We start from the raw sequence: 27,100 nt of genomic DNA, 5'->3' as shown, positions 1-27,100 counted from the left end.
GGACTCTATGGGAGCTGAGTAGGGATCTATGCCTTGTTTTGCCACCCAAATGGAAAACCTTTTCCATTTGGAGTATAATTTTCTGGTGGAAGTTTTGTGGGAAGAAATGAGGATGTGTTTTACAGTAGGAGAAAGGGATATACACCAGGCTATTCTTGGAACTGGAGCAGCCATGCTGTCAACTTCAGGGTTTGGATGGTAGGATGGAACTGCCCTGATTAGTGAATCAGGAGGTCTAGAGATGGTTTCTCCAAGAGATAAGGCCACATGAAGGGGAACCAGACTTAGCGAGGCCAGTAAGGCGCAATGAGGATCAGGGTACTCTTCAACAGGTTTGCTTTCTGAATCACTTTGGTATAAGGGGAAAGAGTGGAAAAGTGTAAAGAAGTCCCGGAAGCCAATTGTGGACCAGTGTCCCTGGGTGACAACCCCAGATGGGGAATGAGGGCAAAGTAGTTGCTGCATTTGGCATTCCTGTATGTGACGAATAGATCACAGCAAGGGTGGCCCCATCTGCAGAAAATCTCTTCCACAACTTCTGTTTTCAGGGACCACTCGTGAGGCATCAGAATTGCTAGACTCACTGGACTTCCCCAGAATGTGCCTTGCTACCAGAAAGCGTTGAGAGTCTATCACCCATTTCCATACTCTTTGTGCCTCTTGACACAGTGGGTAAGACTTGGTTCCCCCTTGCTTATGTACCACACTACTGACATGTTGTCTGAGTGAACTGCAATTGTCCCGGGAGGAAGAGAACTGTGAAGCGCTTGCAATGCCTATAGCACTGCTCTCATATCCAGAACATTTATGTGCAAGTGGTTTTCGTGATCCTGCCAGATACCTTGGACCGTCATTCCCAGATAATGCCCCCCTACCCTATCTGGGAAGCATCCGTGGTCAAGACTGCATTTTGTTGAGAGAGAACAAAAGGACGACCTAGATAAAACTGATCTGTATGTAACCATGTTAGATCCTTCTTGCAGGAATTTGGAATGAGTATTTGGTGGGATAAGAGTAGATCCTGCATTGACCACTGGGCAAATAGTAGCCACTGAAGCACTCGTGTATAGACGGGCTAGGGGGAACAAAGAATGGTGGACGCCATAGTACCTAGAACTTGAACTATTCTGGCTTGTACTTTGTTTTTGGTCAGCAAGACTCTGACTTGGTTGTGTAATGACTGTATCCTTTCTGGTGTCAGTTTTGCTGTCATGGTGGTCGAGTCTAGGTCTGAGCCTAAGACGACAATATGCTGCAATGGAGATAAGGCGGATTTTTTTTTAGATTTACTGTAATTCCTAATCTGGTGCACAAGGATAGTATCTCGTCCCTGGCTTGGATTAGTCGGTGCTTGGTGGTAGCAGTGAGGAGCCAGTCGTCTAAGTACGGAAACACCCGGAATTCCCTGATGTCTCAGGTGAGCCGTGACCACCACCATACATTTGAACACTCTGGGGGCTGTAGTGAGGCCAAAGGGCAGTGTTCGAAATTGAAAAGGACCCATTCCCAGCTGAAAGCGTAGGTATCTTCTGGAGTGCCTGTCCATTTTGATATGGTAGTATGCATCCTGAAGATCTATGGAGCACATCCAATTGTGTTTTCCGATAAATGGAAGAAATGACTGCAGTGTGATCATACAGAACTTTGATTTATTTACAGACTTGTTCAGCTTGCTGAAATCTAGAATTGCATTCCAGTCCACGGTCTTTTTTGGAACTAAAAAGTATTCAAAGTTCTGGATCCTATTTGCTCTGTGGGGACTTCTTGGATGACTCTTTTGAAGCAATGACATAACCTCTAATGTTGCACGGTCTATTTGAGTGGGTGGTACATCTGGTAGAGACAGATTTGTAAGGGGATCTGAAACAAAGGGAATGAGGTAACCACTGGAAATTATATTTTGTACCCATCGATCTTCAAAAATTTGTAGCCAGGTGCTTGGGTACAGTGATAGATGACCCCTGACTGCCTCCAGAGACGGACAGTCGGGCAACCCCTCAGGGGCGATGAAAGGGGCGATCAGAGAAAGCATCTCTATCACCCATGTGCTGCGGACCCCCTCTGCCATGACAGTGGCGCCTTCCATTATAACCTTCCCCTCTGCCTCTAGGGGAGGGTTGACCATGTGCCTGAGGGAAACCTTTTTGGGATTTACGAAACCACATTTTCCCTCCTGTTTGACCCTTGGGATAGGGTCGGGAAGGAAGTGAAAAATGGACTCCCACAGCAGAAAAGATTTTCCCCTTCATGCTCGCACCTGGTCAAAGTCTCTTTTACCCAAGGTCCAAAAAGAGTTGAACCATCAAAGGGGACGTTGGTAAAGGAAGACTTGAAGGACTCTGTAAAATTGCATAGATGCATTCAGGAATGTCTCCTAAGAGATATTCCTGATGCGGCCGCCCTGCTCGCTCCATCAGCTGTGTAAGAAATCTGCCTCATGGAGGAGTTAGCAATAGAGATAAGGGTAGAGAGCTGTGAAAATACCTAATCAGCGGATCCCGAAGCTAATGAACCCTGAAGGGTATCTCCCAACTCTTTTAGAAGATCCCTTTGTAGCCTAGTAAAATGGGACAGGTAGTTCAGCAATCGTAAAGTAAAAGCCACTGAAGAAAAAGTATGCTTTCCATACCTATCCATCGTCTTAGACTCTTGGAGGATGGATATTTGAGGATGCCTCAGGTAACTCCTCCTTTGTGGCTGCTGCTACCTCCATAGCATCCACAGGTACTCCCTTTGTTAGAAAGGTTTTGTCTTCTGGAGCAGTAATACACTTATTAGGCCTCTTCAGGACAGGTTCCACTGTGTCTGGAGAGGTCCAAGCTTTCCAAGATATGACCCCTAACAGTTGGTCATATGGCGGTGTCACCCAGGAGGTGGAAGGTTGGGAACCAAAAGCCTCAAGGTACACTGGATTCATCCTCAGTAGAGTTAGAGGTCTTCCAATCACCACTCTAAGGATTTCTATGATGTCTGCAAGAGAGATATCCTCAGAGGGGGATCTTGGGGACCCTTCTGACTCATCCAAATCAGTGTCCAAAGTGACAGACTCGGGTGAGTCAATATGCTTCCTCTTGCAAACTCTCTTCCTAGGGACCTCTCCAGTGGGGTAATCTGGGGAGGTTTCAGAAGAGGGGACCCCTCCTATGGGGCCTCCTTGGGGCTCCGATTCCCCACGCTTAGGGGCAGGCGGGGGAGAAGAGGCTGCTACCGGCTGCTGGAGCGGCGTTGGGTCCAATGGCAGGGCTTTAGCCCTTGACAAAGCTCTCTCTATCACTTCAAAAGCCTTACCCATCCTGCTCCGAAGAAGATCTACTCTCTGAAGAAGTGGAGAGTCGACTCCGAACCGGATGAACAGGCTGCGAAGCAGATGTGGGAGACAAGCTCACACGAGCCGAAGCACCAAGAGGGAGAGTCGGATCGGAAGAAAAAACGGGGTGATTATCCCTCCCGCAGTCGACCGGAGAGTGTCAGCTGCCAGACCCCTCGGCTCCAGACTGAGCCGATGAAGTTAGAGTTATCGGTTCCGAGGAAGCAGGAAGAGTTCTTGGACAGAGGGTACCAGCACAATATGACCCAAAACATGAAACTCCGAAAGCGAGGCAGTCGGAAGAGGAACAGTAGACTGAAGATGGGACGGATCCAAAACCTTTGGGTCTGGAGAAGCTAACATTTTTGCTAGCACCGGGTTACAGAGCAGTTGCTTCACCACCCGCTGTGCATCCTCATCAGATAGTGTCCTGGAGGAGTGGGTGGAAATAGATGGAGATCTCCTTCTTTCCAAAATAGGAGATCTTAATGTTGATGAAACTGGTTCCAGGACTGGTGAATGTCTCAATAAATATGATGGTCTTGGAGCCAATGAAACAGACGGCACAGAGACCAAAGAAGCAAAATCGGAGCCAGAACTCTTCGGCTCTGTCGCTTTTGATTTTTTTGTCGTTTCCGAAGCAGGAGCCGATGGAGATTTCCTTTTTTGAGATTGTCTGACCTTATTCCAAGCTGTGCTTGGAAGGAACTCCTCATCAGACCCCTATCAATAAGTTTCCTTTTGTGTTCTTTAAGAACTCTGGTGCTGAACACATGACAAAAGGTACAGGGTTCTTGCCAATGAGCCTCTCCAAGACAATACACACAACCAGTGTGACTGTCAGTCAATGACATCTTCTGAGAACACGCATCACACATTTTGAAGCCAGAAGGGCGGTGTTCTCTATATTCTCTATCTTGATTCTTTGACATTTTGAAATAAACAAATATAACACTAAAGTACAACTATAAAGGAGAATATTTTTTTTTTATACAGAGAAGAAAACTAGCACGTAGAGAGGAAGGCCCTCTAATTTAAATGGGCAACTATGGCCCTTTAACTTAAACGGCCCATACAATCCTTAAAGAAAGGGACAGGGGATACTAACATTCATGCAATCACTCTAGAGTAATAAAGGTAAAAACTATTAGAGAGAAAAATTAAGAAATATAGCAAAAATATCAAAAATTTTCACTTGGCCAATGAGCCACTAAAGAAGACAACCTCAACGTTTTCATGGCAAACGAGATCTGGGGAATTGCCATGGTGCACCATGGGATATGGGATAGCTTCGAGCCAGTAAAAGCTCTCAAGCTTTAGTATCAGCCGAGCTGGAGCAGAGGTTCAGCTCCAAACCCATCCAGCAAGAATTACGGCGAGACAGGACTACATAACATCTAATATTTAACCTAGCTATAGACACTTTGCTCAAGGATGTTTTGAAACCCTTTGATCATATTTGCAAAGATTTGTGGACTTACTATTAAAAATAAAGTATCTTGAGTTTTCGGACTGTTTATTTTTGACTGTTGATGTCATGGAAATATTCAATATCATACCCCATGAACTAGGGCTTGAATGGTTTCACGACTTCTGTGTGACAACACAGAATTTAAAAATGACAGTGAATTGTTTTAGTCCTTTGTATGGAAATGGTTTTAAAATAAAACTGTTTTCCTGGAAAGACAGTAATACAAACAAACAAAAGGGGTAGCCAAGAGGGCTATATGTGCCCCCATTTTTGCTAACATCATGTTATTACAGTGGGAAAGACATATCCTGTTTAGACCCTTCGATGTTAAACCATGTAACACGTTTGATTTTTTTTTAAGTAAGACATAGCATTATAGTGCCTGATAATGACTTATTAGTAACATTAATAAATAAAACAAAATCCACGTCAGCAGAACCAGCAGCAAAAAGTCCAATGTTAAGTGTTTTATTAACATCCACTTTTTGTTCAAAAAAAAATGAACTTCTTCAGACAGACATCAAAAGGTAGCAAATGTAAAAAAACTCCTTAAATACACAATTAACACATGATACATTTGAATGGACCAACCAACTGGTTGAAACTCACTGACATCAATGTGTGGGGAAAAAGCTGATCTCAAAACTTCTTAAAGTACTACTGCATACAACAGTCAAATCCATGGAAAATGTGTTTTAAAAACAAAACAAAGTGGAAATATGTATGAACATAATATTTAAAATGTTTAAAACCAAAAAACATAGTATATAAAACCTTTTTAATAACAAAAGGTAAAAAGTAAAAAATAATAAGTGAAAAGTACTCATAATAACATTACCTCTGCATGCTTCTAAGTTTCAAAATGCAAGCTAAACTTACTCTGTCATTGAGACCTGGAAGTCTATAAGAACAGAGTTTCAGCTGCCAAATCACTTCTAGGCGCTCTAATAGTAGTTGAAAAGGACCCCCCTGATGTCAAAGGAAACCTGTCCTAACACCCTAAAAGTAAAACTATGCTGAGGGTGGTCATTAACATGTTTCGCCAAAGCATTTTCACACTTGTTTTTCCTAATACAGTATAAATGCTCATAGATTCTTTCATTAAAACCTCTGTCAGTCTTGCCCACATAAAATGCTGGGCAAGACTGGCAGCAAGCCAAATAAACAACCGATCGAGATTTACAGTTGAATCTACCAACAGTGGAGAAAGAAGACCCAGCCATTTTAAAGCTCAAACCAATGGCAATATGCCTACATGTTACAACTCTCACATTTGAAAGTGCCCTCTGTTCTAACACGAGTGTCCTTTTTTGTTTCTAATATCCGTTTGAGGTTGTCACCCCTCCTATATATAAACCTAGGCAAAGTGCCAAACTTAGCTTGCAAGGCATCATCACACAAGAAAATACTCCAGTTCTTGACAACCACCTCCTTAATTAGGTGAATCTCAGCACTGTAATTGGTGATGAAAGAGATAGAAGTGTCAACTTTCTTGCTGTCTAACAAGACTTCAGGCATAACTGGAGATGGATGTTCTAGTGAACAACTTGTGAACGAACTACTTTGTAAAATAGGTTTATAAACACCCCCATACCTTTTAATCTGGACCTCAGTGACCAGGTCATGAATAAACTTGTCTGGGTAACCTCTATGTAGGAACAATCCCTTGATGAACTCACATTCTTCTAAAAATAGTTCATCATCGGTTACCATTCGAGCAGCGTGCACAAGTTGCCCCTTGACTACCCCTCTTTTCTGATGCCCAGGATGGGCACTGAAGTGTAACATGGTATTAGAGTAAGAACTCTTCCGAAATATTTTAGCCTTAAAGCTACCAGCAGAAATGTCTTTATACAAGTCTACATCCAGATAAGAAATTCTAGAATCAGACTCTGCAAATGTGAACTTCAAAAAAGACGTGCTGGAGTTGAGATAGTCCATGAAGGTTCTCACATCATTGACTGAACCTTCCGTCAGTATAAAGATGTCATCCACAAATCTGGTGTAAAAATCAATTTTAAACTGACCGTTGTAATTGCCAAGCACATATCTGTGTTCCCATTCGGCCATAACCATGTTGGCAAAACTGGCCACTACTGGTGAGCCCATGGCTACACCAGACTTCTGTGAATATGAATTGATAGTAAGCATTTTAATATTCAACATTTACACATTTATATATTTATATATTTATAAGGTTTTTATTATGAACTATATCAATTATACATATGATGTCGTATATATATTTTTAGATTTTATATATATTTTTATATATATTTATGCTTGTATATTTATATGGAATTTGATTTATATTTCAAATGAGTTTTTCAAAGAAAAGGGGCTATTGCATTTGCAAGTTTTTTCTTGGAAGGAACAATGTATGTTAACAGATAAAACCAGTGTTTGTCCATATGAGACACTATATAGATAGGGCTCACACAATGAAGCAAGTGGTAAAGAAGAATGGTTTATTAATTACTTGGACTTTTGCTTTTTCTTTTAAGCTTTTAATGTATAAATACAAATATAAATGTGTGTTTGTTTGTGAATGTCCTATTGAATGTAATGATTACTCAGTAGGAACATTTTTTTCATCAAGTTAAATAGGACTTTATTTTATTTATTTTTCAAACTTACATTTTACTTAGTTAACTCTGCTTCAAATAAGATTGTAATACAACATCAATTTAGTTAATTGATAAACTAATTGATTAATGAGGCAGAATAAGATTTATATAAGGCAAACCTGATTTTTTGTAAAGTTATTCTGAAGAGGTCTCCCGGTGTGGAGACGAAAGCGCTTAATGTTTGCACTTTATATTTAAAGGAATTTGTTTGTTTGGTCATTGATGTTCGTTGTTGGTGACTTACTTACTGGACAATAAACCCGTTTTATTTATCAACTGCTACCTGCTCACTGTGCCTACTTTGGATAACCTTCATTGCACCGGATCGTGGTTTGACTGATCATCTTGTAGAATGAGCCTTAATCTTGAACGGTAAGGGCTTTCCATCAGAAGAATAAATGTAGGATATACAACTGGAAATCCAATTTGAAAGGGACACTTTGGAAACTGGGAGCCCTAATCTGGAGTCAAAGTAGGATACAAACAATTGGTCTGACTTCCTTGGTCCTGTATAGATAGAACTGTAATTGTCTGTGAACGTCCAACTGATGAAATCTGTATTCTGCTGCATTAGAATGATTAGGAAAGAACACCGGGCAGCTTTATAGTTTGGGTCAAGTTATTATGAGAGCACACCTTAGGGACAAAAAGATGGATTTGTGCGAAGAGATACTCTACCTTTGTGGAAAATCAAATGGGGGCTTGAAAGACCGTGCTTGTAACTCTGATACTCGTCTAGCAGATGTGATGGCCACCAGAAACAAAGTCTTCCAAGACAAACTTCCACAGAACAAGAATGAGCAGGTTCAAAGGCTGGAGACATTAATTTGGATAGGACTAAGTTTAGATCCCATGATGCCACCGGTTCCTGAAAGACAGGTTGCAGTAAAGTAGCACCTTAAGGAAGGTTTTACAAAATGTGTGTGACATCAGATTAGACTCATGTTGACCCAAATGAAAATTTGATATTGCTGCCAAATGAACCCTAACTGTGGCAGCATCAGAACTCTGGTGAAAAAGTTCAGACAAAAATTCTAAAACCACTGTAATGGATGCGGTGTAAGGGTCAAAATTCCTTTCCTCAGCCCAGATAGAAAACCACCTCCATTTGCTGGTGTATACCTTTCTAGTGGAGGGTTTGTGAGAAGATGTGAGAATGTGGGCCACAGCGGGTGAAAAATCATGAAGCCTGACTAGGGATGGAACTTGGGCAGCCAAGCTGTCAAATTGAGGGTGTGGAGGTTGGGGTGAAGAGAGCCTGACATGTGCGTCAAGAGATTTGGCACTGGGTCCAGAGTACATGGATCATCTAGCAGATTAGGGCCGAGAAAGGGGAACCAAACCTGACGAGGCCAGTAAGGAGTGATGAGAATCAATTTGCTTCCCAACAGTTTCGCTTTCTGAATCACTTTGGATATGAGTGGAAAGGGGCGGGGAGCATAAAGGAGACTCGGGGGGGGGGGGGGCAATTGTGAACAAGTGCGTCTCTTGGTGACTCCCCGGCGGGGGGATAAGGGAAAAGTAGCTGCTCCATTTGGAGTTGATCTGACTGGCAAAAAGATCGCAGCAAGGCTGTCCCCATTTGCAGAAAATCTGTTCTGCTATTTCCTGCTTCAGAGACCACTCGTGAGGCATAAAGAATGCCCGGCTGATTGTGTCAGCCATTATGTCGGTTGTCCCCTGGGATGTGCGTTACCACTAGAAAGTGCTGGGAAGATATTGCCCATTTCCAAATACAAATAGCCTCTCGACAAAGGGGGGTAAGATCTGGTTCTGCCTTGTTTGTTGAGATACCATACTACTGACATGTTGTCTGATTGTATTGCTATCATCCCAAGAGGAAGAAGGTCGTGGAGTGCTTGCAACACCAGAAGCACCGCTCTCATCTCTAGAACATTTATATGGAGGTGAGCCTCATGATCTTGCCATGTGCCTTGAACAGTCCTGCCTAGATAATGCCCCCCACCCTGTGAGGCATCCATGGTCACAGTAGCAACGGGTTGGCGAGGAAAGAATGGGGTGCCTGTAGTTAGCTGGTTGGGATGGATTCACCAACGGAGGTCCTTTCTGCCGGACTCTGTTAAAATGATGTGGTGGGATAGAGGCAGTTGTTGAAAGGACCACTGGGATGATAGGAGCCATTGAAGAACCCGCATGTGCAATTTGGCAAGAGGGACTAGCAATATGGTGGAGGCCATGGTCCCTAAGAGTTTCAGCACTGTCTTTGCCTTTACTTTCTGTAAGGGGAGTAGAAGGGCTTTGTATGAGGTTCTGTGCTCTTTCCGCTGGAAGACGAGCTAACATGGTGACTGTGTCTACTTCTGCACCTATAAAAATCACAAATAGAGAGGGTGATAAGGCAGACTTTTTCCAATTTATAGTAATCCCAAACTGGGCACAAAGTTGGATAGTAGAATCTTTGGTTTGAAGAAGTAGATGCCTGGTGGAGGCAGTCAGGAGCCAGTCGTCCAGGTACGGAAACACTTGGAATCCTAGACGTCTCAATTGAGTTGTCACTACGCCATACACTTGGTGAACAACCTGGGGGCTGTGGTGAGACAAAGGGCAGAGGACAAAACTGGTAGTGACTGGCTCCCAGTCGGAAGAGTAGATGGCTCCTCGACGCTCTGTCCATTTTTATGTGGTAGTATGCATCTTGGAGGTCTATTGAGCACATCCAAGTGTCTTTACCTAAGAGAGTGAGTATAGACTGCAGTGTCACCATTCAGAACTTGTCCTTCTTCATGGATTCGTTTAATTTGCAGAGGTCCAAGATGGGCCTCCAGTCCCCTGTATGTTTTGGCACTAAAAAGAATCTGGAGTAAGTTCCGAATCCTACCTGGTCTGCAGGGATGGTTTGGATGACACTGTTTGTGAGCAACTTGCTCACTTCTACAGTTGCTTGATCCCCGTGACTGGGTGGAACATCCAGGATCCTCTTGGGAACATGAGGTAGGAGAGAAAAGGGTAAGGAATAATCTCTGGTGATAATTCTTTGCACCCAACTGTCTCAGGTGATGCTTAGCCAGGCTTCTGGATAAAAAGAAACGAGACACCCAACTGGCTCCAGAGAAGCACTGCCGGGCACCACATCAGGAGTGCTGATAGGGTCAGCCTCGAAATGAATCGTGGCCTTCCCGGTTTTGCAGTCCACCCCTGACGTCTACCATTTGCTCCTCCTCCTCTGCTTTTGAAGGAGTCATTCTGTACATCCAGGAAAAACCTCTGGAACTTCTTGAACCACATCTTACCACCTTCCCTGACCCTTGGGGTATGGTCTAGAGGGGAAGGTAAAATGTACTCCCACAGCAGACAGCATTTTCCCTTCTTGCTCGCACCTGGTAAGTGTCTTTTGCCTTGGGTCCAAACAAGGAAGAACCATCAAAGTGGGCACTGATAAAGTTAGAATTGAACGGCTCCACAAAATTACACAAGCACATCCAGGAATGCCTCCTAAGGGAAACTCCTGAACCCGCTTGCCCTGCTCGCTCCATCAGCTGCATAAGAAATCAGCCTCATGGAGGAGTTAACAATGGAATTCAAGGTGGACAACTGAGCAAACACCTTATCAGGGACTCCTTCAGAAGATGTACCTTGTAGAGTCTCTCTCAACTCCTTAAGGAGATCTCTCTGAAACCTTGTAAAATGTGTTTGGTAGTTCAGTGATCTGAGAGTAAATGCCGCTGACTAAAAGATACTCTTCCCATATCTATCCATCGTTCGAGACTACTTGTTCGGTGGATGGTCAGATGAAGTAGTCTCCAGCTAGTTCCTTCTTAGTGGCCGTCACCACCACCATGGCATCTACAGGAAAACCCTTGGACAAAAATTCCTTCTCCTTGGGGATTGTCCAAATTTAATGGGTCTGCTGGGGACTGGGTCCACGGCATCAGGAGTCTTCCACACCTTTCGACTAACAAGGTCTAGAAGTTTGTCGAAAGGTGGAGACACCCAAGAGGCTGAAGGTTGAGACCTGAAAGCCTTCAGGTACACAGACTCATCAGAAGGGGTAATAGTGGACCAGCCACACCTCTGCTTAAGGATCTCTAAGATGTCTACAAAGGAGACATCATCAGAGGATGACTTGGGGGACCCTTCTGACTCCTTGAGGTTGGTGTCGGAGGTAACAGACTCATCCTGGAGTCTACATGCTTCCTCTTGCATGTCCTATTCCGAGGGGGCTCCTCAGAAGGATATTCCAGGGAGGTCTCAGAAGAGTGGGGACCACCAGCCGGGGGCTCCTGAGGCTGTGGGTCTCTGCTGTCAAGAGAGGGAGTACGTGCTGAGATGGAGGTCGGTGCCTGAGGGGGAAGAGTGTCGGTATCCCTGGGTGGAGCTGATGAGTGTGACAGCATACTCCACAACATCTCAAAAGCAGACCTCTCTGGCTCTGAAGACCTCCTCGGCTCCGAGGAGACAGAGGAAGTCATCGGCCCCAGAGCCTAGATGTAGGATCTGAGCTCACCCTAGCTGACGCACTGAGAGGGAGACTCGGAACCGAAGAGGTCCAGGTCCAAGTGTCCCTTTCGGGGCCGACTGGGGAACTTTGGCTTCTAGACCCCCGGATGGCATGGAAGGTGTTGGAGTGGAACTCTGCTCCGAGACAGCCTCAGAGGAAGCTGGAACTGAGGGTTCCACAACCAACAGTACCGAACACTCCAGCTTCGAAAGCCCAGCACAGCTCGGAGGAGGAATCACAGCAGGGGAAATGGACTCAAGTGGCTTCGGGACTGACTGGGTTGGAGCCAACAGCATTTTTGGCAAGGCAGATGACTTCAGGAGTCTCAGCACTACTGTCTCCACATCTTCTTCTGATAGACTCCTGGAAGATCTGGAAGACAGTGTGGGAGATCTGGACCTCTGTAAGATAGGGGACGTTAAAATTGGGGAGACCAGCAATGGCTCTCTAGACCGGCTCAGATGTTTGCTATCAGTGGCCGCCCCCGAAATGCATGGTGCAGACACTGGAGTCATAGTATCAATGGCCTCGATCGGTTCCAAGATCAGTGGAGCCGAGGAAGGAGAAGTCTTGTCTGGTTTAGAAAGTTTAGGAGGCGGTTCTGAAGCACCGAATGGCAATGGGGAATGCCTCCTGGAAGGTTTAGCCTTTTCCTTTTTAGATGCTTGAGATTTGGAGGAAGACTATGAACTGGCAAAGTCTTCCTCAAAAGAAAGCTTGAGGATATCTTTTAATATTAGTTTGTTCTTCCACTCCTGTAAGACCCTAGAATTGAAAGAATGGCAAAACAAACAAGGTTTATTGCAGATGGATGGCTCCGAGGCAATACACACAATGACTGTGGCCATCAGTAATTGACATTTTCTGCGAGCATTTTACACATTTCTAAAACCTTGAGGGTTTGTGATCTTTTGCCTCTTTAGACATGGTACCAGAGAAGCAGCAAAAATGACAACCCAAACACGAGGACTAGGTCCTCTAACTTAAACGGGCCTAGCCCTTACTGCACTAACACACACACACACACACACACACACACACACACACACCATGATGACTAGGTCCTCTAACTCAACGGCCCTAGCCCTGGGCAGAGAAAACTAGGTCCTCTAACTTAAACGGACCTAGAAAAAAGAAGACTAAAGGTCAGAAACTACCTAATATACACACACACACAAAGTATGAGCCAGAAATTGTCCAGTTGTCTCAGTGGAACTTTACTCAAATTCTACGTTATAGAACAAAAAGTGTTGGAAATATTAAGAACCCTTGCAAACTAATAGCTAAATATCAGACTAATATCTAGGCGGAAATAGACTAATGCTAACTCTCCAATACTAATAAACACTGCACACTAATAAACACTGTACACGGAAAAGGTAAAAGTAAGTGCAAACCTGCACCTTAACAGTAAGCACTAGATATTAAAGTAAAGACTACCAAACTCTCTATGCTAATAAGCACAGCAAATAACAACAAGGAGCAAAAACGCCCATTAAATAGAAAAAAACTGGCACACAGGATACCAAAGAGAACAGGCCAATGGCCAACCAGCTCTCAATAATAAGCATCTAAAGTGAAGAAAGAAAACACTTCAGCAAGACTGAAACTACTCTAACAATTGTTAAACACTAGCAAAAGCCATATAACTTGAAAGGTCAAGCTGTAATATAGTAAAAATAGCAAAAAGTGTTAAACTTAGCCATGGACAAGAAGAAGCACATCTGAACTCATCGACGAGGCAAACGAGATCTGGGGATTACACTGGTGAACCATGGGATACCTCCCTAGCCACGAGCCAACTAGAAGACTTTGAACTTTGTAATAGGCCGATTTGGAGCAGAGAATCGGCTCCAAACCCATGTGTAAGAATGAAGGTGAGATAGGACTACAGAACATCCATCTTTTGCATTATTTTTAAAGACTGTAAAATTATTATTCTTAAAATGTTTTGTAATACTTTGGATCTTTTCTTCCTGAGCCTCAGCTTAAACAAAGCTTCTACCCAGTCAGACTTCCCAGTTGTCAACTAACTAAATAAATAAAAGGTGATGTACTAAGGTATGGTTACCTGAGTGAAGAGCTCTGTTTTAAGTGTTGGTGTGAATGACTATAAAAGGAGGCTGCTCATATGTGGAGAAAAAAGCGGCATTATGCATCACTCCTGGTCTCTGTGAATGTTTCTTGAGTATAGTACATATGAAATAAAAAATGCTTTTCAAATTTAATAAAAAGTACCAAATATTAAATAATGTCTTAGTCGGGAAGAAGTGAAGAATTTAAGCTAGCCATGGATAGCACAGTGGCTTGGTAGTTACATTGTATAGCTCTCAGTTCTAGGGTCTGATGTTCAGTCTTCATCAGTGATCACTTCCTTTTTGCATCGTTTGCACATTCTGCCTTTGTGTGATTTTCACTGGCTACTCCATTTGCCCTCACTACCCCCAAAATATACTGATTGACTACTTACTCTGAGGTATGCATAGACATTGCTTTTACCCCCACCCTTACAGATGAAGTTAATAAAATGAGTGCACTATGACCAAATTACTTAGCTGTTTTTTTTCTTAAACACCTTTACTGAATTATCACTTGCGATAGAGGCAACTTTACATTTATATAAAATTAATCAAACTGTATTAAGTTAATGTTTACAAACATTACACAACATATATTGCTATATATAATATAACCCAACAACATAAATTATTCAATGCCTGCTCTTTCTTTGTTAAAGAAACATCTTTATTAAACCATCACTTATGACTTAGGCAATCATACATTTATATAAATTAAAACAAACTACACCAACACAATCCTATTTGCAAACATTTTACATCACAAACCATACTGACACACCCAGTTGCAAACATTATACATCACTTATCTACCAAATCATTTTCAGTCAAACATTACATAGCTCATTTAAATCCTGCCTTCTTTTAAACCTCATCCCTCTCCTGTATTGTTCCTACAATTCCCATTTTTTATGTAGTTTGCTCCTACCCTTTTCTAAAGATCTCAATTCCAGTTGCTTTATCTCTGTTACTATATTAACAACTTCTAGTATAGCTGGTTTAGATTTTTTATTTCTATTTTCTAGTAATTGCTTTTTTGGCAGCCACCATAATTAGATACAGCAAGGCCTTAACATGTTTAGGCAATTCAAATTCCGTATCATAGCTCAAAAAAACATCTCACTCATCATACCAAACTGCCCACCCTAGCATCTCAGACACTGCATCCTGCAGGGAATCCTTAAAGTTAAGTCAACACGAACTGCTATAGCGCTGTAACGCCCTTCAAACAAGGATGATTAAATTAAAAGACAGAGCTTTGTGAGCATGTATGTTATTCAGCATACTAGTTTACAAAACAAATGGTGTTTAATATGAATGCCCTCTACATGTTTTACATATGGATAAAATATGTTCCACTAAAAATATTCCAGGGTTTAAATATATATATATATATATATATATATATATATATATATATATATTTTTTTTTTGTATTAAAGTAATTTTTTTCCACAGATGCACAACATTTGCTGTTCTGGCTTGAAGGAACTGCCTAACTAACACACAATGGGATCCATAAAACACTAGAACTCTTCTTGTAGTTTGACCTAGCAAACTCAAACGTGGTTTCACCGCAAGCAAATTTCACATTGGTTAAACTGCACCTGGGGATATTTGAGACATTAAAAAAATATCAGCACAAAGTAGATACCACGTGGATAAGATGAAACACAGCCACAGCATAGAAAGTCACCAATAAGCCATAAGGTGATTATGGATGACTTCCTACACTATGGCTGTATTTCATCCCATCCATTTGATATCCACTCTGTTTATGATCCCATATACACCCCATTACAGGGTGGAGATATAATTTCAATTTTTATGCAGACTGTAAGAGTAGAGATGTGATATATATAGCTACCTGCACATGCAGCAGCTTTTACGTAGGGAAGACCAACAGGACACTACGTGAGAGAGTACGAGAACATATTTATGCAGTCAGCAAAGAAGATGAAAGTAATGCCATAGCGAGACATGTTCTTACTTTTGGTACTAAACACAATTTTAAATTTACAGTAGCAGAGATAGTAGAGAGGAATAGTAGGTTAGGAAATTACAGAAATTATACGGAACAAAGAGAAGCCAGGTGGATCATGAGGTTACAAGCAGATAAATCAATGGGCCTGAATGACAGAGTTTCCCTTAAGCAGTTTCTAGAAGCTAGGGACTTTCAACACTAGATCTAAGGCTGCTATAATATTGAATAGTTTTATTCAACATTTTTTTAGTCTGTATTTATCAGATGAAAGTAAATAAGTATTTAGAATAGTTTAATATGTATGCATATTTTTCATTTTATACAGTATATATTTTAGAATACAGTAGTTGGGCATTTGTTAGTCATTTCTATGCATTTAATAGTTAGCAGCATTTGTATATACACACATTTCACATTCTTTATAGACTTTTGTATATACATTTAAAGCATAGAAATATTATCTTTGTATCAGTGAAAAATGAGCTTTGAAATGCCATAAAAGTATTTTTATAGTTGTTTTTGAATAATTTGTTTTTTATATATATTATACATTATCAGAGTTTTAAGCACTAGCACTTTATAAGATACTTAATTCTTAATTGAGAATAGATATTGATTGGATAGATCTCTAATGGGTTCAGGTTTAAATACTAGAGCTTGTTCTTTAGTCAACAGTCTGAAGAAGCATTTGTCATAAATGTGACAGCGCTTACTATTTTAATGGGTACCAATCACTGTTACTTTACATTTGATTAAACGGTTGCTTTCATTTGCCGTGGAGTGTCTTCATTTGGATTATTCGGATCATTGTTGGCTGTTTTGCCGGTTTAAGACACCTCACCCCTGCGAGTGGTCTTTGCTTACTTTTTTTATCTACTCTGTTTATGCTGATTTTTTATTTATTTATTTTTTTTAAGTTTTATTTTATTTTTTTTTAGTTTAGTTTTATTTTTTTTTTTTTTAGTTTTATTTTAGCACAGATATTCACCTTCTTTTGGTTTGAGATATTTGAGACATATACTGACACCATTACATATCCTCCATACACAATGCGTCAGCTGGGAAAATTCCAGTTGGTAGAAAGGCAACTAAATTTCAGATTCAGGACAACCATGTAGACATTTAATGCACAAAATGTAATTTCTGCAAACAGAATTTACTAACAAATTTCACTAAATTTTTAATTATCACTTCAAACATGTTCAACATGAGCAATCCAGAAAAAAAGATACGTATTCTATTACATGACAAAACAAGGCACCATCAATTTTAATATGGAACCTTTTACTATCATAACCTTTATACCCATGGGCTTTTCAAAAAATAAAGTTCTTGTATCTTTACAATGCATTCTTCTGTTTAAAAGGAAATCACAATTAAAACAATTGCTATATCGAAATTATTATGGCTATCAACTGTTGTCTATTTCTGTTCATTGGCTGTCATGTTACACCATGCTGTTACTTACCCATGATTACTTGACATCAGCAGCAAATGAAAAAGCAAGAAAATGATAAATTATGCAGTTGAACAAGTGAAGCTCAACAATTTACTGAATTTGTTTAACATAACAGTAGCTTTTTTAGTTTGGCAAAATATGGTAAAGCATCCTGCAACTTTACCTGTCAGTTCTTGGATGTTGTTCTGTGTCGCATAAACAAACAAGTGATCAATACACACTTCAGTCTTCTCTGTTCTGAATGTCTTAAAATCAAGTCTAATTACAGAATCTTCCACAGCTTCAATGGTCCAAGTACATCTAAAATATATAAGTACAAAGGTCAGGTTTTTACATGTCATGCAAATACTGTACTGTTTGGCACTTAGCCTTATGAGTTGTTAAACTACTTCCTGTGGTACAGAGTTGGAATCCATCCACATTCTTTTGGCTACTGTGTTACCTTAAGCAGGTTACTTAACTAGACAGTGCTTAGGGGAAATTGATAATTTGGTCTTGGCTCTTCAATTGGTTGTTGACAGCATCACTTATACTCAGCCAGAAGGTAGAACAAATCTACTGGCTGATGAATTTGGCTTAAATTCAGCTCAAATTTCACCTCCCTATCACCTCTGGTTACCCCCCAAGAAATAACCTGCATCATTTTTATACTAGTTATACAGATCACCACTGTGATCTCTAAAGCTAAAAACATGGCTTCAATGGATCCCAACAATATCCCAAGATGCTTCTTAAATAGCTTGAAAGAGGACCTATCAGGCTCACTAGGATCTCTATTTAACCACAGCCTCCAGGGCTTTGTCCCTGTGGAGTGGAGGATACCCGCAGTCATCCCTCTGCATACATGAGAACCAGACACACAGGGAATTACAATACCATAAGTCTGATATGGTTATAGGTTCATAGATTCATAGGTTCATAGATTAAGTACTAAGCTAACTGCCCTTGCGAGCCATTTTAAGCCTAGCCAATTATCCCTTGTGATACTCAAACCCTGCACCTTGTGTTTGTAAGGCAAACACCTTAACCATTAGGCCACCCTCCCAACCTGATAAAAATGACATAAGAAACCTCCAAACAGTGGACGCAACCAGATCTGGCATTACCAAAGGCAAGTCTAGCCTGCTCAATCTGGTGGATTCTGAGGGTAAAACAGTACATTCTGCCTACCTTGACTTGGGTAAGGCATTTGACAATTCCCCAATTGGGTATTCTAGATAAATTTACAAAACTGGGCATAAATCCCTGTACCACCAGGTGGGCAAACAAATGGCTCACGGATGGGACACACGTTAGTGTGTGTGAAATGAAATCCAGCAGGAGGCCATTTACTAATGTGGTAGTAACTTGATTAAAGTGTAGCTATCATTCTAAGTCTTTTGGATTAAGCACTTGGGCTTCAGACCAGTTGTTTTACATTAGGAAGGTTTGTGGCCTGCACTGTGGTGGCAGGACAGGTAGCTTACATCCTTCTAAGTTGGGAACTGCTGATTGAGGGCTCAGTGTCTGTTATTCTAAAAGTGTATTAGTTCTGGTTTAAGCACTTCGGCTTCAGGCCAGTTATTTTACATTAAGAAGGTTCGTGGCCTGCACTCTTGTGGGAGGAGAGGCTGGACTCTGCCCTTCTGAGCTGGGAATTTCTGGTTAAAGGCTTATAGTGCCTGCATATTTGAACTGTTTCTTACTGAAATTGGTACACATTGTTTGCTGTAGCATAGACTAGATCCAGGACTGCTGAATCTAGCTTTGTTTGTATGCTTGTTGTTTGATTGCTTGTTATTTCCCTGAAACGCTAATTTCACCTAATATGCGGCTTTTCAGCGCTTCTGTGGATCCCTAGTGATATCTGCATTGCTTACTGTACTTATTTCCTTGTTTCACTTGAAAGAAAGTTACTGTTTGTCGTTTTTGCATTTAAGTTACCTGGCACTTGCTCACTAAGTCAGCACTAAAAAATTAAAAGCACTACACCCTCACAAACTCCCCTTGAGTACCTTGTTCTCCTTTGGCCCTTGTTTTCAATTATAAAGGAATTCCCAATACTATTCTAGCATGTCCAAAGGTCAGTTGTCAATCTCCTCTCCGGTCCAGCTGGTGAATCTGGGAATCTTGAGGTAATGTTACAACTGCCTCATGTACACAGACAACCCCTCTCCTCCTCCCAACAAATTCCAACACATGTGAGAGATGCAACCATATAGCCAAACTGGAGGCTAAGCTCTCTCAACTCAGTACTGGCATAACCAGTCAGGAGGAGAAGGAAACCACACTCACTACAATTCCAGTCTTACATAGACCTACCACGACAGCAAACCAAACACATAATCACACAAAAACATACTCGGAGGCTCTAAATAAAAATCTGCCTAAGGAGCAGAGACCTCCAAAGCAGACACCCAAGCAACCGCTACCCCAAAACAAAACACGTGCAACACATAGCTCACAAAGCCAGTGTGCCGAACAGTCACAGCCCTTAAGGCTAAACAACACACCTGATACACTTACAATAGGTGACTATAGTCAGGCACACTGACGTCCCGCTCACCAGGCTGAACAAGGAGAAGGTCACGGTGAGCTGCCTGTCAGGCGCTAGGATCCGCCACATAACACAAGCACTCAGGTCACTCCAAGGCAAGTACAAATATGACTCAGTCATTGTCCATGCTGGTGTGAATGACCTGAGACGTACCTCCCTGGACTACATGAATAGAGACAGAGGAGCTCTCTGAGCATGTAGCCCAGGCCGGTATGACCCTGACCTTGAGTAGCATCTTACCCTCACCAAGAATGATGCCACAATATGAAGACAAGATGATCAATTTCAACAATTGTTTTAAGTATTGATGTCATTCAAAGGGGATCCAATGCCTGTCAACCTGGGATGACATGCTCGACAAGCCACGATGCTTCACTAGGGACGGCTTGCACCTGTCACCCCTGGGCCTTCGGATATTGGCAAAGGCTCTTGCTACCCCCATAGTGCCTTTTTTAGGCAAGGCTCAAAAGACAAACCCACCTCCATATGTATCACAAGGGATAAGAAACTAAGAGTAATGCTACTCAACGCCAGAAGTCTAAACCTCAAGATGCACGCACTCGAAACTCTCCTTAGCATGGAGAACAAATCTGTGCAGTAACAGAAACCTGGTTCAAGGCTCCCGAGAGCACCCCAGCACTACCAGGCTATACCTTATACCATGCTTTTCGGCCCCAAAACTTGGACCGAACCACAAAAGGAGGGAGAGTATCAATATTCGTCAAATATACCCACACCTCCAGGTTGGTGGCACAGCATGAAGCATCAGAGACTATCCATGTGCAACTAACAGTGGGTAAAACTGCCTTCCAGTTTATAGCCTGCTACAGACCACCCTCCCAAACCCAGGAACCCCACTCGGCCTTCCTGAGAACACTGGAAAATATGAAGGTCTCTCCAAACACCATTATATTGGGCGACTTCAACTACCCAAACAGACTGGGAGCATTACTCTAGCTCCAACACCCTAGCCCAAAGGTTCCTAAAATTTATAAACTCAAATGCTATGGAACAACTTCTAACCACTCCCACAAGAGGGGAAAACATACTGGACCTGATCATCACCAACATGGGGACTATGCTCCAGACCAGAAGTGTATCCCTCACTGGTAAGATCAGACCATAAACTAATCTCACTGGATATTCAAGTCCCGACCCCACCCCCTGCCCAGAAAACCACAGTGAAAAACTTCTCTAAAGCAAATTTCACACTCCTCAAAACCGAGGTGGAATCCTTCAAAGCCCCCGGGCCTGTGGAAAATATGGCCCAGACTGCAGAATCATTTATAAACACATTCTATGAACATCTTCAGGAATGCATGGATCATGCAATCCCAAATAAAACTATGACCCAATCCTCCAAAGGCAGATGTCCTGTCTGGTGGACCCCAGCCATAAACAAACTATACAATAGGAGGAGGAAGCTACTACATGATAGAGCAAAATCCCAAAAAGGGAAGGCATCTCTGATCAGTATTAGCAAAAAACTACGGGCACTCATAAAGTCATCTAAGGCCAGCTTCGGGAGAAAAATTGCACAGGACACTAAGGATAATCACAAGGCTTTCTTTAGTTATGTTAGGAACCTGGGTGGGAATTCCCAGATATGCTCAGAATTGGTCCAAAATGACAAAAAAATACACCGAACCCACATACATTGCCAACATCCTAGCTGACAGGTTCAGCGCAAACCTTCCCCCCCTCCCCACCAAAAGGGCAAATATCTATCCCAGCAGAGTGCTGCCCCCCTGACATCTCAGATGCTCAGTTAAGAGCTGCCCTCTCCAAAGCAAAAAAACAGCATCAATGGGACCAGACGGTGTCCCAGGTTGTGTCCGACGAACTCCAAGAAGAGCTAAACCCAAACATAAAACTACTGTTCAATCTCAGCCTTACTACAGGATATGTACCCAAAAAGTGGTGTACAGCAACAGTGGACCCTCTCCACAAAGGTGGTCCCTCAACGGATCCAGGAAACTATCGCCCCATAAGCCTGACTAGCTTGGTCTGCAAAGCTATGGAAAGGATCATCATGGACCTCATAAATAAAGATATTGGGGACCTATAGACACTGGATCCTACCCAGTTCGGCTTTGTTAAGGACAGATCCTGCCTCTTAAACCTGGTTGATTTCTTTGAAACCGTCACCAAGGCCATTGATGAGGGGAAGATGGTCCACACAGCCTACCTGGACCTCGCAAAGGCCTTCGATACATTACCCCACTCGGGCATTATAGATAAGCTCACCAGCTTAAATATAAATCCCTATGTCACTAGATGGGTTGCAAACTGGCTCAAGGACAGAACCCACATGGTTAGAATTGCTGGAGCCATATCAGACTCCAAACCAGTTACAAGTGGCGTCCCACAAGGCTCAGTCCTGGGACGTCTCTTGTTCGGTATACATTTCTCAGAGGTACAGGCCAACACGGAAGGACTGTGGCTGACCAAGTTCGCAGATGACTGCAAACTGGGCGCCATAATAGACTCTCCAGCCGACACAAGCATCCTCCAAAAGGGCCTCATAGAAACAGACAACTGGTGCCAGAGCCATGGCCTCAAGCTAAACGCCAAAAAGTGTATAGTCATCCCCTTTGGCAAAAACAAAGTGCCCACAAATTACCACATAGGTGGTAATCCATTAAGTACAGAAGAACTAATTGGGGACCTGGGGACTCAAGTTGATAGCAATCTCTCATTTGACAACCACGTGGCCAAAGTGGTTAGAAGAACATTTTATATAGCCCACCTAATCATGAAGGGATTCACATCTAGATCAGGGGACGTCATCGTGCCTCTTTACTCATCCCTCATCAGGCCCATAATTGAGTACAATACCCCTTTTGGGGTGTACCTTACCAGACACCTGCAGCAACTGGAAAGACCCCAAAAGTACCTCAACAAGAGGATCAAAGGGCTCAAACAGATGTCATATGCTGCCCGGTCAAAGAAACTCCAGCTCTACTCAGTGGCATACCGCCTGCTCAGAGGCGATCTGTGCCTGACGTATAAAGCCATGTCCAACCCGGAATTAATGGACATGCTGCACCTCAGAAAATCCAAATCCCATCGAGCTACGCACTCGAGAGACTTGAACCTCAGCACTGAAATAAATAGGACATGCTGGAGGGACAGATTCATAACCCAGAGGCTCCCTTCACTCTGGAATAAAATCCCAGTCCAGGTTAGGCAGTGTCCCTCAATGGCTCTCTTCAAGAGGAATCTTGATGAGTGGATGGGAGATCGTAGGTTTACCCCAGGTATCACTTCTGTGTCACTGTTAGACAGAGGCACAGTATACTAACCTCGAAAAAGGGCATAGCAAAATTAATTTAAAATGGGTGGCGAAAGCCAAACACACTCTGGCTAGGCTTATAAATGCCCTAGGGCAGATGGTCTAGTATGAACCTATGAACAAGGATCAGTGCTGGGACCTCTCCTGTTCATAATATACTTCTGTGAAGTCAAAGGTAATACAGAAGGCCTTTGGCTGACACTTTGCTGTTGACTGCAAGTTGGGGGGAATCACTGAATACCCCAGTGATGTAGACATCCCTCAGAAGGGTATAATTCAAATGATTGGTGCGAGATCCATAGCTTAAAACCAAATGCAAAAAATGCACAATCATACCCTTTGGGAAGTCAAACACCCCTGCAAATTACCACATTAAACAGCACACCACAAAGAGTGGACTCAGAGGTAAGAGATCTAGGTATGTAGATGGTAGCCTGGACTTGGACTACCATGTGTCCACACTGATGAAGAAAACCCTCTATGCTATACAGCTTAAAAGTAAAGGCATGGCATGCAGATCCAAGGAAGTTATAGTCCCAATGTACTCATTCCTCATCTGAGCAATAATCAAGTACAATGCACCTTTTGGCATGTACTTGACCAGGCATTTGTAAAAGCTGGAGTGGCCTCAAAGGTTTCTTAAAAAAAAAAAAAACAATACAGGTTGTAGACAAAAACCCCATCCCCCTTTACTCTGTCTCCTACCAACTATTAAACGGGGAGTTATGCCTAACCTACAAGGCAGTCAAATCCAGCACTGATGGAACTCTTACAAATTTAGAAGACAAGCTGCATGTGGGTTATCCAAATTTGGTATCTAAACCAGGTGTGTAACATGAATAAAACTTGCTGGAGAGACAGATGTATCTCAGAGGTTACCCCTCCTCTGGAACAGGCTTCCTAGTCATATAAAGCAGAACTATTTCTTGACCCGCTTCAAACAGTTTGGTTTAAAGGATGGGGAATCTTAAATTCACTTCTAGGGTGGCACCCATGTCCCTTATAGACAATTGCATTCTGTAAAATACTCAAAAGCATAGGCACAAACCTCTAGCCCTTAAGAGATCGAAAAATGGGTAAAACTCAGGTAATAATGGCTAGGCTTGTAAGCGCTCTTAAAGCCATTCGTCTAGTAATCTCCCGTGAGCCAATGGTCTCCTGTATTGCATATATAGTAATTACCTATGAAGCAACTTCTTCATGTATTTAATTTCAGCTGTTTTGAGAAGAGTGAATGGTCCGAAGATTAAAACAATTCACAGTACTCTGGTCAAGAAATAATGTATGCCTAGCCAAATGCGTTAAAGCCTTTGGCCAAGTACGATGCAGGTAGAGCTAGTCCCCAAGGAGATATTTAGGTGAGGAGCATCTAATGACATTTTCTATTATCTCAGTGGAAGTGAAAGAATGCAACTATCATGTAAGTACCTGCTGGAAGGGCACACAGGCTAGCCTGGGCACACAAGTCAATTAGTAGTGGGAGAGAGGCACTGAAGGAAGATGGCATACAAGCCATTAAAAAATGTAAACAAGTAAGAGAGGACCAAATGCTACATGCATTAAATGTCTGAATATGCAACCAAGTTAGGGAAGTATCGCATACAAAATATTTGCCAGCTATGGATGTTGTTCTTTAGTCATTTTGCATTATGATAGCTATTTATGATAGTTAGTAATCCATCTTTATAGAAATTAGGCTTATTCCAATGTATGTGTGCACATATGCATTTATCTCTCTCTCTATATATATATATATATATATATATATATATATATATATATATATATATATATATACATAGATATATATGTGTGTGTGTGTGTCTATGTGTGTGTGTGTGTGTATATATATATATATATATATATATATATATATATATATATACACACACACACACACACACACACACACAAATCAAAGATTTCAGTGTGCGAACCAAATGCTGTGCACGTACCAAATCTACATACAGCCCAAAAATAGGGCACGTACCAAACCAACATACAGTCCAAAAATAGGGACTGTATGTGTATATATATATATATATATATATATATATATATATAGATATATATATATATATAGTGTGTGTATATGCACACTTACATATACACAGTGTATGCATGCATGTGTGTATACATGTGTGTGTGTATATATGTAAATAAAAGAAGTGTACACACACATATATATGTATATATGTGTGTGTGTATATACATATACATATATATATATATATATATATATATATATATATATACACACACACATATATATATATATATATATACACACACACACACACATATATATATATATATATATACACACACACATATATATATATATATATATATATATATATATATATATATATATAGACAAGCAGATCCAACAACACACCACTATGACAAACACTAGCAGTAGAAAGCAGAACAACATAAACCAAATAAATAACTGCTAGTGAAACAGGGCTGGGTCTCAATTCAAACAAAGTAGATGAAAAAGTACCAAACTTTCAAAAGTTCCAAACTGCTGCAATGTCCACAGAAATGTAGAAGAAACGAAGGCTAGATGTAAAAATCCAAATGAGTTTTAATTCAAAAAGGCAAGCGCTTTCACCTGGGAGACCAGGCTTCCTCAGACCTTAACAGAGCAGAGAGAAACTATGGAGTATTTAAACAAAAAAAGGCGCTAAAAACTCTCAGCTCTTAAAGAGATATACACCATACATATACAACTTCACTAAAAACCTCTAAAAGAGTTCAAAAATTTTTAAAAAACATCTTATAATCATTATATCTCACAAAATAACAAAAAATAAAACAATGCTCATATATAATTAAAATCAAGGTACATTGGTTTTATGTACCTTCAACCTCCTTGCTCTCAAAAAAGGCTTAATAGGGACATTCTCATTGAGCCCAGGGGGAATATTGGCTCTAAGCCTAATAATCCACTCTGATTCTATACTCTCAGTCCTTGTCTTGACATCTCCCCCTCTCACAGTAGTATTAGCAATAGCTAACACCTGAAAATTAAATACATGGTCAGGTCCTTCAAATAACACATGTTTGGATAATGCATTCACATGCGAACCTATTCTAATCTGATACAAGTGATCTCTAATGCGGTCCCTAAGCCTCCTGTCCCTAAGGAGCTCTATGATTTTTTACTTATAGATGAACCCCTCCTACCTGTCATACAGGGTCTCCCCAAGATCCATAAAGATCCAGTTGTGCCTCCTTTGAGACCTATTGTGGCAGGTAGAGGATGGGTAAACCAACCCTTGTTGTCTATAAAGTTACAATAATTACATCTATTACAGGGAACAGTACATGACTGATCATCATCCCTGGGTTTAACCTTAGAGTAACACAAAAGCTGTTTCAAATAAATACATCTGACCCAAAGCAGAACAAATTGTTCTCCAATACCACTTCTAAAAATAGAGTAATCAAATCAATCAATACATCACTATGTGTCGAATGGTCACACAAATATTCCTGTACATACTGTATACCTATACTATTGGGTATCACAGTGAACAATGACTGAACGTCCATGGTCACTAAAAATAAATGATCGTTCATATCAATGGGGCCTAAATATTCATACAGATCAATGAGAAAGTGTTTCGAGTCACGTAAAATGAATGAATTTGCGTCAACCATAGGACGCAAGAAACTCTCAACATATAGAGAAAAAGATTCAGTGACCCATCCTCTACCTGCCACAATAGGTCTCAAAGGAGGCACAACTGGATCCTTATGGATCTTGGGGAGACCCTGTATGACAGGTAGGAGGGGTTCATCTATAAGTAAAAAATCATAGAGCTCCTTAGGGACAGGAGGCTTAGGGACCGCATTAGAGATCACTTGCATCAGAT

The 27,100-nt window shown here is 41.5% G+C and overlaps 1 protein-coding gene across 1 annotated transcript in view; it reads right to left on the bottom strand.

Annotated features, from left to right (window-relative positions):
* The window catches only part of OVCH1 (ovochymase 1), a 675,688-nt gene that overhangs the window by 425,635 nt on the left and 222,953 nt on the right, over window positions 1-27,100 (bottom strand). The window contains exon 5 of the mRNA XM_044087248.1: window positions 17,549-17,685. Within this exon, the coding sequence (XP_043943183.1) occupies window positions 17,549-17,685 (137 nt within the window). The remainder of the gene's footprint in view (window positions 1-17,548; window positions 17,686-27,100) is intronic.

This window comes from Protopterus annectens, chromosome 11.part0 (assembly GCF_019279795.1).
Source record: "Protopterus annectens isolate FY-2018-M chromosome 11.part0, PAN1.0, whole genome shotgun sequence".
Taxonomy (NCBI): Eukaryota; Metazoa; Chordata; order Ceratodontiformes; family Protopteridae; genus Protopterus; species Protopterus annectens.
The sequence above is the reverse complement of the archived record's forward strand: the minus strand, read 5'-3'. Positions and strand labels throughout refer to the sequence as shown.